General features: G+C 42.3%; 1 protein-coding gene across 5 annotated transcripts in view; it reads left to right on the top strand.

Annotated features, from left to right (window-relative positions):
* The window catches only part of Akap7 (A-kinase anchoring protein 7), a 148,115-nt gene that overhangs the window by 77,816 nt on the left and 53,494 nt on the right, over nt 1–16,805 (top strand). For 2 of the 5 annotated variants that reach the window (XM_052751197.1, XM_052751196.1), the window contains exon 7: nt 11,060–11,207. The exons of the other annotated variants lie outside the window; for them this stretch is intronic. In XM_052751197.1, coding sequence (XP_052607157.1) covers nt 11,060–11,207 — 148 coding nt within the window. The remainder of the gene's footprint in view (nt 1–11,059; nt 11,208–16,805) is intronic. 5 annotated transcript variants of the gene reach the window in all.

Below are 16,805 nucleotides of genomic sequence, written 5' to 3'. Positions count from 1 at the left end.
GGAAGAGGCATACTTGAAAAACCCCACACTGAACTATGTAAATACTCTAGCTTAAAATAAAATAAGCAATTGAGAACTATATGTATTCAAGAAACCACTGCTCAGAACTCTGGCAATCTCTGCTGGCATTTTACTTATTTGGATATTTACAGCAAGAAATGTTCTTTTAATAGACTGGATCATTTGCATACCTTTTCTATGTTTAAGCAACATCTGAGTTCTTTTAAAAATATTTATTTTTATTATTTTTATTTGTGTGTGCAGGAGTATGTGTGTGTGTATGTATGTGTGTGTGTGCGCACACGCATGTGTGTGTGTATGTGCGCATGCACACATACGCGTCTGTCTATGTGAATGAATGCACATGTATGTGGTTGTCCACAGCAGCCAGAAGAGGTGGCCAGATCCCTTGGAATGGTAGTTACAAGAGGTTGTGAGCCATCAACATGGGTGCTGGAAACAGAACTCAGGTCCTCTGGAAGGAGGAGTAAGTGCTCTTAACTGCCACTCCATCTCTCCAGCCCCTAGAAGTTCTTTCATTCTCTCTTTCCTATTCATAGAGAATAAGAATCATTTACTGCGTGCATATAGTTATCACTTGATCTATTAATATCAACGCAGTGTATTAAAGACAGCCGTTTTTGAATGCTAGAGGTTCCCAAACTAATTTTGACATTGGCTTGATTGCATACAATCATTTCTCAAGAATGATTCACATACTTAGAATTTTAATGTCTTGAGTACATAGCATAGAGCTTAGGCTTCACTCTGTTCTTTTTAGTTGGTCTGTGTTCTTCACTTGTCCTGACCGCCAGCTCTGTGTGTCCCTCCTAAGCGACTAGTTCTCTGTGATGTAGCTTCCTTATCTGGGGATAATAATTGTTCTGATCTCAAAGGCTATTTTTTTTTGTTTATTATGTATTTTTTAAATTTTCTTTTTTTATTTATTCTTTGTGTCATTCACACACATCATACATCCCGATCTCACCCATCTCCTGTCCCCCTGCATCTGCCCTTTGCCCCTGCAACCTCCCCCCCCCCAACAAAATAAAATTTAAGATAAAAAGGGAAAAAAAGAAAAAAAAAGGGGAAGAAAGGGAAAAAAAATCTCATCATGGAAGCTGCAGTGTGACACAGTGAAGCATGCATTAAGCACCTTTATCCACACATTTTTACATGCAGGCGTTCATTGCAAAGAATAATTGGTCTGGTTTGAGGCCCCTGGTTTCTGCTACACTATCAACACTGGCGCCCCACTGGGACTCTCCCTGGATGTCCTGTTGTTGCTCTGTGTTGGGGAGATCCTGCAGCCCTGGGTCCACAGGGACTGCCCCCCACCACATACACCTGTGCTCCAGCAGATCACAGATGGGGTGGATATTGGGGTGGGCCAACACTTAACCCTGGTTCTGGTCCTGGGTAGTTGCAGGGTTGGTCAACCCACCAGCTCTCCCCTGTTTTCACCATCAGGGTGAGCTCTCCAGCATTGCCCTGGCTAGTTCATCCCTTATAGGGATGGGCAAGGGCTGGGACCAGTTCCTCCCTTTCATGTCCTCAGGATCGGTCGGTTCTCCCACACCTGCACCTTCAGGGCCGGCTCTACTGTGTTGCCCAGGCAAGGTGTAGAGGCCACTCTCCCGAGTGCTGCAGCTTATGAGGGGCAGGGACAGCTCTCCAGCTCTTAGGACCTCAGGGCCAGCTCTCCAGTCTGAGGGGGGAGGGATCTCTCCCCAACTCAAGCCACTACATGACAGATGAATAATGGGGACAGCACTCTCAGGTGTTGATGAGGGGAGAATCTCTCCCCCCGGCCCAGGCTGCCACATGACAGATGGTTAATAGGGACAGCTCTCCCATCTGCCTCAGGTGTTGATGGGGGAGGGGGAGGGGGTTGAGCAGTGTTCTCCCCGACTCATGTCAAAGGCTACTTTTTGAGTTCATAGAAGATACTATTTTCTACTACTGCTAGGTGATAGGAAACACCGTGGTTTGCAGATTGTTCTACAATAATAAAGCAGCACCATTTTGTCCCTTTTTTTTATCACTTCTTATGTTTCCATCTGTAAATTTATTGACAGATGCTAGTAGGCAGGATATCAGGGCCTTGGCCAAGCAGGAAATGGGTATGTTCAGTGGAGGACTGGCCACATTGCCTGGCCCAGAACGACAGGAAGAGAAGACAGCAAGGCCCTTCTTGCCCAGGAGGTTGTTTGTTGGGTCCAGACTCCCCCACTGTTCCTCAGTCCGTAACTGGGGCCATGAAGACACGTGCCGTCCCATGGCGGTCACAATCGAGGGCGAACCTGCGCTTGCTCAGTTGTTCTGACTGAGAGAAGCTGAGGAGGCACCAGGGGCCGTTACGTGTTTCCTCTCAAGGTGCAGATGCAACCAAGTGTGTAAACATCAGAAATTGTAGCGGTAGTAAGAGGGACGGGGTGGGGAATTTAAACTGAGGTTGTCTTCATATCCCTACGCCAATTTCAATGTCTTTGTAATTTTGAGTACCAATAGGTTGATTTTTATTAGGGAGAGTGATCACTAAAGATAATTAAAAATTTTTTAACAATCCAGCCTTCTCCCACTCCTGAGAAGTACAGATATTGTGGTTGCTTTTTAATCAGCTGGTGCCTGACAGGTTTAGACCAGTTTGGTTTGGTTCTTTTTTTTTTTTTTTTTTTTTTTTTTTTTGAGACAGGGTTTCTCTATGTAGCCCTGGCTATCCTGGAGCTCACTCTGTAGATCAGAACTCACAGATATCTGCCTGCCTCTGCCTCCCAAGTGCTGGGATTAAAGGTGTGCACCACCACCACCACCACCACCACCACCACCACCACCATCACCATCACCACCGCCGCCACCACCACCATCACCACCGCCACCACCACTCCCCTAACCCCCGCCTTGGTTTGGCTCTTAATTTACATTTTAACTTTGGTTTTAGTCATCGTCACAGGAATTTCTTTAACTGTCACACGTATTTCTTTAACAGCTAATTGTATCCAGGAATAAACTGTTGGAAAAACATGGCAGAGATCTGAAGGTTAAGCTTATTGTCAGTAGGACAAACCGCTCCTCTGTTTTATTTGCAGACTGATTATGTAAATTGTGATTATTATAACAAATAACAATAAGAAGTTGCCATCTGTTACAAAAAAAAAAAACCTCTTAACCTTCATAATAAAATTACTGTTTCCTTGTTCTGAACACAGTAACTGTCCCAGATTGTGAGCTCGTGTGAGTTTTGACATTGCACATCTCTAGCAGCATTAAAGATAGCTCTAGATGCTCAGGAATCTAAGTCTGAACACCCTTTGGCACATTTTAAATTATGCATATGATTGAGTTGCTGTAAATGATGTAGCGAGTGCTTCCAGAGTAAATAATCTCCATTATTTATCATCAGATTCAGTCATCAGAGAATTCTAAATATACTTGCCAGGCTTTCTTGGCACCGCTGAGGAGCTGGCTGTTTGGGTGCCAAGTTACAATCCAGTGAAATGGCTCCCAGCTTCACGGCACCCTGCACCAAGGCCAGCAAATGGCTTTGACCATCATCCCCGGTCGTCCCTGACTGTGGCTGAAAGGCGGCAAGAGGGAAGCAAACCTCGAGTCATCTCTAACAATTAAGACGACCTTGAAAACTTGGATATCTGTTTCCACCAGGTAATTGCCTGCAAGTATAATATGCTGCATTTACTGTTAATAGATTTTTTTTTTATTTTTGACAACTTCATACATGTAAACAATGTATGTTGATCATATCTACCCCATGACATCTGCATGTGACTTCCATTTTTTTTTTCTTTCAGTGTTATTGTGCATAACCAATGTGGTACTAATACGGAGCATATCTGAAGTCCTTACAGCATACACTGTCCCTGTTAATTTCCAGGGAGAATAACCTGTATATGAAGTATTAGACTATCATCCAGCACACTGAAAACACCAGGTTTACAGCATTCTTAGCATGGCATTGTTAGAGACGCCCCTCATAGAGTTTCTCTACCTTTGAAGCCATCTCCACTCTCTTAGGTTTTAGGATAGGCTGTGTTTTCCTGGATTTACTGATTTGAGGCTTTTCTTTGAGCTTTCCTAACATGTTAATACCTTCTTCTATCTTTAAACAATAGGGCATCTTGGGGAGGGTGGAGCTGGCCTGTGACAAGTGGAAGTTGAGTAAATTGGAGGTCCTGAGCCTGAATAGAATGCCACCATACCCAGTCATTTTAACTTGAAGTTATAACCTTGAATGGTGATACCTCTGAGACTATTTTGGCAACCCTATAGGTTCCTTACAAAAACCGGACCCTTCTTAGCCTTATCCCAAGTGATGTCTGATTTTGATATCGTACCAATTTCCTCAGAATGATTACTTTCTTTTTCTTCTTTATTTAGTTTTTTAGATAGGGTCTTCTTATATAACACAGACCAGTCCATTTATCATAAAAGAAAAACGTCATTTGCTAGAGCTAGATGGTGAGATAGATTCCAAGTTTATTAGAAAAGAGAATCTACCCAATACATTCTCCAGAGAACAAGATTATGCTAATGTTCTAATATATATAAGATTAAGCATATTCTCATCTCTTTCTAGAGTCTTTATTAAAATTTTTATTTTGATAGCGATAGAGCTTCAAACTCTCCCAAGACATCATGCCTTTTTGAACTATACTTTCTGTATAAGTTATGAGTTATGGAGTTAATTCCATTTTACTTGCTAATAAAACCCAACACCTTAGAATGCACATCAGAAGTCAGCTATGAACAATTTTGGCAAAATAATTAGTGCTTTTCAATTGCTAAAATTAATTAGCCGCAGAAATTAGTTTACAGGCACTTTTATATTCCCCTTGTTTCTTTTGGGCCAGTGAAATGATTCAGTGGCTAAAGGTTCTTTTAAAAACTTGAGTTCAGTTCCTAGATTCCACACGGGGGAAGCAGAAGACCAGCTCCCTCAGAGTTGTCCTCTGACCTCCAGATGTTTACTGTGGCATGCCCCCTCCAAAGAAGTTAATCAGTGTAAGCAAAATAATAAAATGGCATTGTATAAAAATGAAAAGGAGAACTTAACAGCTTTTCAGTGCTGGCATTGCGATCCTGGGACTGAAGATCCTGTGCTAATCTATCATTGTCTGCTGTCATCTAGAAAGGAATCGTTGCCCCTCCTCTTCCACCTTTGTGAGCGCGTGCGTGCATGCAAGCGCGCACACACACACGCGCGCGCACACGTGCATGCACAGGCACCCACAAACATATACACACATAAATGCATACACACAGAAAAAAAAACATTTAGAAGATAAATAAAATTTTTATTTACTCAGAACTTTTTTAAAAATTGGGGCACCCAATTTTAAAAGCAAACAAACAAACAAACAAAACCACTATTAGCTCTAAAAGCACACATCAGCCCCAGCACAGTGATAGTGAGTAACTTCAGGACCCCACTCTAACCTCTGCATAGGTCAACTGGAAAAAAACTAAGCCGAGAAAGTCTGGAGTTGAATCACATCACGAACCAGATGAACCTCATACACCTCAACAGGTGTAATCCACCCAAAACTAAGGAATACCGTTTAAATCTTAGCCATAGGGCTGCTACATTGTGAAACTCACACAATTTCTACTCCCAATTGTCTCATTGAAATTAAAATCAGATGCTGTATTCTGGGATCTTTTATAGTTCTGTATTCTTTTTTCTTCTATTGAAAATAGATTTTTTTCATCTGATATGTTCTGGTTGTGGTGTCCCCTCCCTTAGCTCCTTTGAGATCGTCTCCACCCTCCCCCACCCCCTGCCCCTTCCATCTGTGTCCACACCCTTCCTGTCTCTCTTTAGAAAACACACAGGCATATAAAGAATAATGAAAAATAAAACAAACCAGAATAGGACCCAACACAAACACACAAGAAAAAGAGCTGAAGATAAAGCACAACGACTCCCTCGTTTATACACAGGAACCCATAAAAACAAACCCAGAGGCCATAATACCTATGCAAAGGACCTGTAAGGTTTTTTTTTTTTTTTTTTTAAAAAAAAGCCCTGACACAACATTATGAGACAGAGAACCTGCAGAGATGCCACTGAGTTACTCTTGTGTTGGCCATCTACTGCTGGGCACGGGGCCTTCCCCTCACAGTGATTTGTACACCCAGTGAGACTCTCTTGTAGAAGACTAAGTTTTCCTTTGTGAGTGGATATCAATTGGATGTGGCTTCTGGGGGCCTGTGGCCAGTTCTTTCAGCGCTGGGATCCCATCTGGTGCAGACTTCTGCAGACCCTGTGCATGCTGTCACAGTTCCTTTGAGTTCCTGTGTGCTTTGGTCCTGTTGGGTTTAGAAGGCCTTGTTTTCTTGGTCCTCTGTATCCCCTCTGGCTCTTACAGCCTTTCCACTAACTGTTCTGCAAGGTTCCCTGAGCCCCGAGGGGAGGGAATTGATGGAGACATCCCAGTTAGGACTGAGTGTCCCACGGTCTCTCACTCTCTGCACATTATCTGGCTGTGCGTCTCTGTATTTGTTCCCATCTACTGCAGGAGGAAGCTTCACTGATGATGGCTGAGGAAGGCACTGGTCTATGAGTCTAGCAGGATGTTATTACGATTCATTTTACTCCTACGTTCCTTTAGCAGAACAGTAGTATTTGGTTTTCCCCAAGGTCCCTGGCCTATCTGGTCTCATGTCCTTGGCTATCCAGACAGTGTTGGGGATAGGTTCCATTTCATGGGGTGGGCCTAAATCCGATCAGATCTTGGTTGGTTGCTCCCACAAGCTTTGCATCACTGTTGCACTAACACACCTCGCAGGCAGGTCACCGTAGTATGTTGAAGGGTTTGTAGCTGGGTTGGTGTTTACCGGTCTCCTTTGGTAGCGTGCAGAGTACCTTCCAGTACCGTAAACACTAGTGAGTAGGGTTGAAGGCTCTGTGTAGTCACCAGCTTGACTTCTCCGTGTTCAGTGAGTTATATAGGTGTTGTCTTCAGCAATAGGGCCTCACTGTCAGTTTTGGGAGAGCAACCAATAGCTCTGGCAGTACCCTGGGTTGTTTGGGGGTTCCCAATGGCCAACAACTCAATTAGATGCAACCCATTTCCGGTACTGGAAACTTCATTTGGTGATGAGAGATATCCAGTTGGGGTTCCATCTCCTCCGTTCTTAGGCTATTTCATTTAGACAGCCTTCATGAATGCATATATTTTAAGGAGCATCTATTGCATTAGATTTCCATATGACTCCCGAAATGGCTCTCAGTTTTGTCTGTCCCTTCTGTATTCCCTCCCTCAACCTCTCTCCCCCCACCCCATTTGGTCCTTCCATTCCAGTTGCCCCCACCCACATCCATCCATAACTATGTAGTCTATTTCTCCATTCTAGGGGAGATCCGCCCCCACACCCCCAGTCCTTTACTCTATACCTAACCTACTTGGTTATATGGATTATAGCTGGCTCATTGAAGACTAACCAGCTAAAATCCACATGTAAGCAAATGCATACTGTATCTGTCTCCCATAGACCTGGGCCTCTGACCAGATGTTACTTTGTATGATCTGGGTTACCTTGCTTGTGATGTTTTTGTCTAGTTTCATCCGTTTACCTGCAGATTTCCTTTTTTAAAACAGCTGAGTAATATTCCATTGTATAAATGTATCACATTTTCTTTAACCATCCATCCGTTGATGGACATCTAGGCTGTTTCCCATTTTGGCTATTATGAATAGAGCAGCAATAAACATGGTTGAGCAAGTGTCTCTGTAGTAGGTGAAGTGTCCTTTGGGTATATATGCCCAAGAGTGGTCTCGCTGGATCTTGAGGTGGATCTCTACCCAGCTTCCTGAGGAAGCATGTCACACTGATGTCCATCATAGATATAGATTTGCACTCCCACTAGCAATGGAGGAGTGTTCCCCTTACCCCACGTTCACCAGCATGAGCTGTCATTTGTTTTATGGAGCTGACTGGTGTAAGAAGGAATCTCAAAGCAGTTTTAATTTGCATTTCCCTGGTGACTAAGGATGTTGAACATGTCTTTCAGTGTTTCTCAGCCATTTGAGATTCCTCTGTTGGGAATTCTCTGTTTAGCTGGACAGTGGCGGGGAGGCAGAGGCAGGCGGGTCTCTGTGAGTTCGAGGCCAGCCTGGTCTACACAGTGAGTTCCAGGACAGCTGGGGCTACACAGAGAAACCCTGTCTCAAAACAAAAACAAAAAAATAAAAATGTAAAATAAGCCGGGCGGTGGTGGCGCACGCCTTTAATCCCAGCACTCGGGAGGCAGAGCCAGGCGGATCTCTGTGAGTTCGAGGCCAGCCTGGTCTCCAAAGCGAGTTCCACGAAAGGCGTAAAGCTACACAGAGAAACCCTGTCTCGAAAAACCAAAAAAAAAAAAAAAAAAAAAAAAAAAATGTAAAATAAAATTCTCTGTTTGGATCTGTTCTCCAATTTTTAAATGGGTTATTTGTTTTCTTATGTCTAGTTTTTTGAGGTTTTTATACATCACTCACACACACATACACACACACACACACACACACGTCCTCTACCAGATGTGGAGTTGGAAACAATCTTTTCCTACTCTATAGCTTGCTGCTATGTCCAAATGACAGTGTCCTTTGTCATACAGAAGTTTTTCAGTGTCATGAGGTCCCATTTATTAATCATTGTTTTTAGTGCTGGTGTTACTGGTGTTCTGTCAGAAAGTTGTCTCCTGTACACACCAGTGTGTTCAAGACACTCCCCACTTTCTCTTCTATCAGATTCAATGTGTCTGAACTTATGTTGAGTTCCTTGATCCATTTGAAATTGGACTTTGTGCAGGGTGATCGGTATAAACCTATTTGTATTCTTCTACGTGAAGCCATCCAGTTTGACCAGCATCATTTGTTGAAGATGATGTCTTTTTTTCCCCCACTATGTACTTCTGGCTTCTTTAAAAAAATCAGGAGTCCGTGGGTGTGTGTACTTATTTCTGGGTCTTCAATTGAATTCCACTGATCAACGTTATCTTTTTGTGCCAATACCAGGTAATAAAAAAGTATGTTTTGCAACACTGTACACAAACTCCTTTGTTACAAATAAATATTTATGCTTCTAGAAAAAAACTATGTTTTTATTACTATAGTTCTGTAGTACAATTTGAAATTGGGAATGGTGAGACCTCTAGCAGTTCTTTTATTATTCAGGATTGTTTTAGCTATCTTGGGGGTTTTGTGTTTCTGTATGTAACTGAAAATTATACTTTCAATTTCTGTGACTAGTGCTGGAATTTTGTTGGAGATTGCATTGAATCTGTAGATTGCTTTTGGTGGAACGGCCATTTTTACTGTATCAATCCTCCTGGCCTACGAAGATCTTTCTATCTTCTGATATCTTCTTTGATTTCTTTCTTTACTGTCTTCATTTTTTTTAATTAATCAAGCCTTTCACTTTCTGGGTTAGAGTTAACCCCAAAATATTTTATTATTTTTGATATTATTATGAAAGTTGTTTCCCTGAGTTCTTTCTCAGTCTATTTGTCACTTGTGTATAGGAGAGCTACTGATTTTTGTGTATTGGTTTTGTATCCTGCTATTTTGCTGAAAATGTTTATCAGCTGTAGGGAGTTTCCTGGTTGAATTTTTAGGGTCACTTATGTATATTATCATATCATCTGCAAATAAAGATACTTTGACTTCCTATATATATATCTCCTTGATATCCTTCAGTTGTTTTATTGCTCTAGCTAAGACTTGGAGTACTATATTGAGTAGGTATGGAGAGAGTGGACAACCTTGTCTTATTCCTGATTAGTAGAAATGCTTTGAGTTTCTCTCCATTTACATTGATATTGTCTGTGGGTTTGCTGTAAATTGCCTCTATTATTTTGAGGTATGTCCCTTGTATCCCTAATCTCTCTAGGACTTTTATTATGAAGGGGTATTGGATTTTTATCAAAGATATGCCCAAGGCTTCCAGCCTGTGCAGATAGAATAGAATTACCAAACTGAGTTAGGAAGGATGTAAGTGTGTGCATGGGGGGGGGGAGGGAGCAGTTAAGAGCAGGAGGCTGGTGTAAACATAGAACACACGCATTTGTTACTATGTATACCATTAGATATTAAGGGCAGCGGCCTATTGAATAAATAACATGATACTTCATACAGTGCAGCACATAGAGACAAAAGCATTTTGCCAATCTGTATATTATTATTGACTTGGCATACTTACTGAAATAAGGGAACCAGTTTTCAAGAAGTACTGGGGAGAAAACCAAATTCAGGTAAAAAGTAAAAAATCATTTTCATTTGCATAGGAAAAAAATGAAACAGAACAAAATCACATGGTTTCCTGTCCTTATTTAAAATTTTCTATGAATTTTTATTAGCAAAAGGGGAAGTTTTTATTAGTTAAAAAGTAAAAATTAGTAAAAAAGTGAAACTCATAAACTGTGGCTTGGGACTTAGGCTGAGATGTTAGGACACTGCATAGTGTTGGGGAAGGGGAGGGTGTTATTTCCTGCTGGGAAACTGCAGTAGTACAAGAGCACCTCACTGCAGTCTCAGCAGCCAGCTGCCTCTGCTGTATTGAAAACAAGGAGAGGCAGATGGAGAAAGATACAGAGGGGCCACTGGTCTCACTGTCCCAGTTCAAACCACTTTGTCGTCAGGTGACTTTTATGTAAGGGCTTAAATAATTCGAGTTAGTGTTATCAGAACTCACTATAAAATTCTAAGATATGCATCATTTTAAAATCGTTCACGCACATGCCTGTTGTTGCACATGGTTACTCTGTCCTTGATAATGAATTGTCACATGCTTCCTTAGTCCTGAAGCCTAAAGAAGTGTGAGGTTCCAAGTGCTACCCCATCAAATCGGCACTCTTAACTGATGGCTTTAGATACTGCCCATCCCAGGCCTGGAGACTTTAAACACAACTTGACGGCAGTTTTGTGGCCTCTGTTTTCAGGTGCCAGGAGGCAGTCCTGACTCCAAAATGTAATCTCAGGTTCTGAGAGACTGGTAGAACTATGAACTGACTGCCCCAGTGAAATGGTTGATTGATGTGATTTTGTTTTGTCATTTCAAGGGAGTGAAAAAAATAGAGCCTGAATTGTATGAGCAGTTTATCAACCACAGATTTGGAGAAGAAGTACTGGACCGGATAGACCTCTGCTCCATGCTGAAGAAAAAACAAAGCCATGGTTATTACCACTGTGAGTCTTCGATTGTGATTGGTGAGTGCCATTGAAAACATCATTCATTTTTGATTTCTTAACATCACTTTCTAAGGTAAATAATTCACGTTAGTTGTTTTCCAAAATACTGTGTGTTTTTTTCTTTGTTTTGTTGTTTTATGTAGTGGTGCAGTGGAAAATGTGGAGAGAATTTTCATCTCTCAGATTCTATACGTCTATGCTTTATACATAATGAGGTCTTGAAATGTTGACTGAAAATGTGTGTCAGTTTAATTTTATTTATTTATTTATTTATGGCTTTTTTCGAGACAGGGTTTCTCTGTGTAATTTTGGTGCCTGTCCTGGAACTCACTCTGTAGACCAGACTGGCCTCGAATTCACAGATATCCACCTGGCTCTGCCTCTCGAGTGCTGGGATTAAAGGGGTGTGCCACCACCGCCCGGCTCAGTTTAATTTTATTTTATGAGCATAAGGAAAGCACTTTGTTTAGGGAGGATCACATGGCCATAGTGCTTCCCAGCAGGCATTGTCATGGTAGCTGCCTATAATCAAGGGTAGTGACCCAGCTCCTGAAGTTTCGCTCTAGGAAGATGAAGTGTAGGTGGCCTGTGACATTCAAGACTTTGATTCTTCTGTAAAGAAAACATGTTTGGATTGGAAGCCAAGATCCACACACAGATGGCTCTGTGCTCATGAATGAATGCAGTCAGTGGTGTGTGATGAGACCAACTCCAGTTAGTTCCCAGGAGGAAAGTGTGCACACATAAGGAACATCGTAACCAGACAGGCCATCTCCTACCTTCTGGAAGGGGGATACATTTCACAGGAGCCTGCTCTGCTTGACTTAAATGTGCTATTTCCAGTGAGACACAGTTGCAAATAACTCAACTTGAAGACAACCTGATTTATATGCTTTTATAGCCTGGAAGCGAGAAGATAAATGTTTGTAAATATTTCAAGTTCTTCAGCCAAAGTAATTTCTCTCCACATCAGCTCGGAAAAAAACCTGTATTGGACCTACCTATGTCCTGAAAGAATCGTTATGTACTGAAATTTATTGAAGGGTTTAAAAAACGTTCAAGAGGTGATTTAATTTCGAAATCCTCATTACAGACCTTCAGGGAAGTCATCGTTTACCTCCCGGAGATCATTTGGAACAGCAGACTTGAGACATCATTTTGAGTTTTGTCTTCTGAAACACTTCAATCCTGTTTTAAGGAGGGTTTCATGCTTTCAGGACGTGGGTAGGGTTGTCTTCCGTCATTGTCTTGAGGTCCAAACGTTCACACAGAGGGGAAATGCAGTTCCTCTGTGTAGTGTGGATTTTGGCTGGCGCTCCCGGTCTCCTGTGTAACTGTGTTAGACCAGCCTTGAACGGGAAAACAGTGCTTCATCCCCTTCCCCACTCGATTAAGAAAAATGAAGAAATGGAGATTTTACTGAAAATCCTGTGAGATTTGCTTTATAAAACTTATAGTGTGCATCAGCCAGTATCCATTAGGGGGCGCTGTTTTACCAGCTCTACTTCAGCTGGCTCCAGCAGGTTCCTGTTCTTTGGCAGACTGGTCACTGAATTCCCCTGCGGTAGGGAATGCTCATCCAGCCTTCCTTACGTAGCCCACCTCTTCTAATGCAGAGTAATTGTATTTCATTCTGTCCCAACCAATTCTGAAATCTCATACCGTTGAACTTTTTAAAGTGCTTTTTGCTTATTACAAATACTTTATTTTTTCCAACCACCACCTTTAGTGATGCCAGTATGAATTTTAAAATGATACCCGCTTCTAATGTAATTTATTATAATTAAGTTTAATATAAACTAGAGGATCTTTTTTCTTTTTCTTTGAGTATGTGCGTGCATGGAGGCCTGACATCTGGGTTTCTTCCTCTGTTACTCTCCATCTTATTTTTTTGAGGTAGGGTTTCTCACTGAAGTTGGAGCTCACTGATTGGCTAGAATGGCTGATGTTGGGCTCCTAGGATCCTCTTGTGTCTACCTTTCCCTACTGGAGTTGCAAACAGTCTCCGCCATGCCTGGCTTTTCTGTGGGTGCTGGGGATTGGAACTCACTTGCATGCTAAGCACAGTCAGCCATCTTCCCAGCCTACATCTGAGCTGTTCATTGTCATGTCATTATCATAATTCAGATAAAGAAAATTAACAAGGAAATCTGGTTACTAAAAGTTGTGAAGCAGGGTCGGTTTTAGGAATATATTGTTGCTTTACAGATCTTTGAATATTCCTCCAGCTTGGTACGATATATACTAGAAATCACACGTTGGCAGCCCCACATGCTGTATTTGATGGGCTAAGAGTTTTGATTTGTTTCATAATTTGAACCACTTGTTGTTATGGTTTGAATATAAAATATCTCTCATAGGGGTGTGCGTGTGTGTAAACACTGGATCCCCAGCTGGTGGCACTCTTTGGGGAGACTATGCAACCTTTAGGAGGCAGAGCCTAGGTAGAGAAGATAGGTTGCCAGGGGTGGAAGTTGAGGATCTCTGTTTTCGACTTGCAAGAATGTGAGCAACCTTTGCTCCTCTTTGCTGTCCTTCTTATCATAGTTATAACAAAAGCAACTGAAACACTTGCCAATGTCAGGGTGATTTTGTGTTAAAAACTTTAGATTTCTGTCTTCTTGTGAGCTCTCAGAATGTGGCTGCGTTGTTCCAGGGTCCTTCAGCGTGCTTGGAGTAGCAGGCTCACTGACTTTGAATGTAGCTGCCTTTATCACCAGACTCACTCTCCCCTCCCACAAATCTGCCTATGTTACCCACTCCCTGTGTGGCTCTGGAGCGTGTCTGAATCTTCATCCTGTCCACTGAACATTGCCACTGCGGGCCATTTCTTCATCATCTCCTCTGTACCGTCCCATGGAGTAAACGTTGGAGGAGTTTGAAAAAATGTGCTGTTGTCCCGCCCAGGCCGGTGAGGCTAAGTCTCTGAGGATTGAAGGAAATGCCAAAGATCGGTGTAGGGTAGCCAGGGGACGCTTAAGTGCAAACAAAGCACTTTTAATTTTTATTATTAAAGCAAGACATGAGGTGACACTTATAGTTCACCTCAGCAAATACATGTACAGTGAGGGAATGCACCTGGTGCTGTCTCTTAGCATCTTTGGTCATTTGAAAAGAGCCGAGAATAAATACACAAACACACACACACACACACACACACACACACACACACACACACACACACACACATACACATTTAGATCTTTGTCTTCTTTTACAGAGATAATGTGCGGGCATGTCGGGCCATTTCCTGTATGTCTTTGTTTTTAAGTGTATTCACTTATCATAGTTTATGCAATTCTTTCTAGAGGGCCACTTTGTGGGAGAACATGCTGCAATCTGCCATCCATAGTTCATGGTAGATTTACAGCTTTCTTACACAGGCTCCCTGGTGTGCAGGCAATATTTTCAAATGCTAGCAAAGATACATTTCAATTGTCTCATAAATAAAACCTTGCATGATAATATGCCCACTTATCATGGAGCTCCTTGCAAACCTAACTTTACGTATCAGCTAAAATTTAAGTCGAGAAGAAGTAAGAAACCCAGTTTTCCTCATGTAACTGGGAATGAAGTGTAGCCCAGAAACCCTAGGCCTATGTGGGCACTGAACTTGAATCGGGTGTGTTAATAGTGCTCAGGCAGCAAGTGTGAGTGTTGAGTTTACATTTCCTTAGGGAAGGTAACTGACCCCTTTGTAAGACTGATGAGCGGTGTAAGGTTTTCAAAGACGAGTTTACTTGCAATGTCAGAGATACTTTATAGGAAGCAGTGGTGACACTGGAAAGGTCTAGAAGTTTTAGTTCTAGACCAGTGTATGCATTTATGACTTCTCTAAGCAGAGACAGAAACAATAATTTTAGGACGACTCCACTTTTTTTGCTTACTAATAATAATTTAACACTAATTTGGTGAAATAGTGCAGTGTGTCTACTCTTCTCTTGGATATCACGACAGAAAGAATACGACGCAGCCCTGAAGATGATACAGTGTTGTTGGCAGCTAAGAAAGCTTCTGAGAAATAGAGAGAGGAAAAAGAGTAGATAGAGGAAGAGAGCTTGTCCCGAACAACATGGTGGAAGAAGTTTACAGTTTTCCCTTTTGGGAGAGTGTGGGAAAGAGGTCTCGGAGAATTTAAATGAATGGGATGACACCGAGCGTGGGAGAGATGGCTAGCAGATAAGGGGGCGCTGTAGAGCAGGAGGGAGGGAAGCCTTGGTGGGCGGCATTGATGACTACAGGGACACCTTGAGTGAACCAACAGTATCAGTAGTTGATGAAGCTGTGGACTTGGAGGATTCTGGGCTTCCATGGATGAGCTAGTTCGTGGATGGATGGATAGTAAAGATACCTGAGAAAATTGTTGAAGGATAAATTGAGTTTCGTACCCACAGTCACACAAATGCTTCTCATCTGGTGATGGGGTTGTAGTCTGATAAACTCATGGTAAGTTGAAAATATTACCAGTAGAAAGTGCATTTGTACACATAATCTAATGAATATCGTAGCTTAGGCTGGCCTACCTTGGCATGCAGGTTAACCTATAATTGGGTGAAATCATCCAACACAAAGCCGTGTGTGTGTGTGTGTGTGTGTGTGTGTGTGTGTGTGTGTGTGTGTGTGTGTGTGTCTTTGTGTGTTTATGTGAAGGTCACAGGCCAGCCTTGGGTGTCATATTTCAGGAGTGGTCCATCTTTTTCTTCTCAGACAGGGTTTTTCACTGACCTGGAACTCACTGAGGAGGCTGAGCTGGCTGGCCAGCAAACCCAGGATCAGCCTGACTTGTCTCCCCAGAGTTGCAATTACAAGAAGAGGCCACTTCATTCACCATTTTTTCTCCCCCATTTTATTGCATTTTAATTTTTTAGCCTTAAAATTTATTTTTTTCAAAGTTTTTTTTTTTATACAATGTATTTTCGTCACACTTTTCCCCTTCCCCAACTCCTCCCAGATCCTCCCCACCTTCCTATCTACCCAACTCCATGCCCTTTTCTTTAAAAACAAGCAGACAAACAAAACCCCCAAGAAACACCTCTCTCTCTCTTCCTCCCTCCCTCCCTCTCTTACTCTCCCCCACACACACCACAAAACATACAATCAGAAACCAAAATATATAAGCAAAAGACCAATAAGATAGAAAAAAAAAGCCCAAACAAAACAATACGAGACCCTGAAGTGTGGCTGTTAAACCCAGCGAGACTCATTAGAGAAGACTAATTTTTCCTTTCTAACTATTCACCAGATTTTTAGGTGGGCTCTGGTGACTGAACTCAGGTCCTCAGGCTTACTCAGCTCAGGACACACTTTACCAGCTGAGCTATCAGTACAGCCTCCCACCCCCACCCGCTTTGAGACCGAATCTCTGAAGTCACTAAACAGCTAAGATGACCCTGAACTTATGATCCCCCTACCTTCACCTCCCGAGTGTTGAGACCTCCTAATAAAATTTTGAGTATCTCATGTCATGTATTAAATGTGTGTATCCAGAAGGCACTGGGCCACCCAGTTTGTGTGCTGAGTGCTGATTATTTGTGCTAATGATCATGTGACCCACAGACAGCTGCAGCGCCACCTAGTGTCTGGAGACAGAGCCATACTGCACATTGCTAGCCCAGG

The sequence above is a fragment of the Peromyscus californicus genome, unplaced genomic scaffold (assembly GCF_007827085.1).
Source record: "Peromyscus californicus insignis strain IS unplaced genomic scaffold, ASM782708v3 Scaffold_22__1_contigs__length_63687245, whole genome shotgun sequence".
NCBI lineage: Eukaryota > Metazoa > Chordata > Mammalia > Rodentia > Cricetidae > Peromyscus > Peromyscus californicus.
Note: the sequence above shows the minus strand (reverse complement) of the source record. Positions and strands in the feature narration are given on the sequence as shown.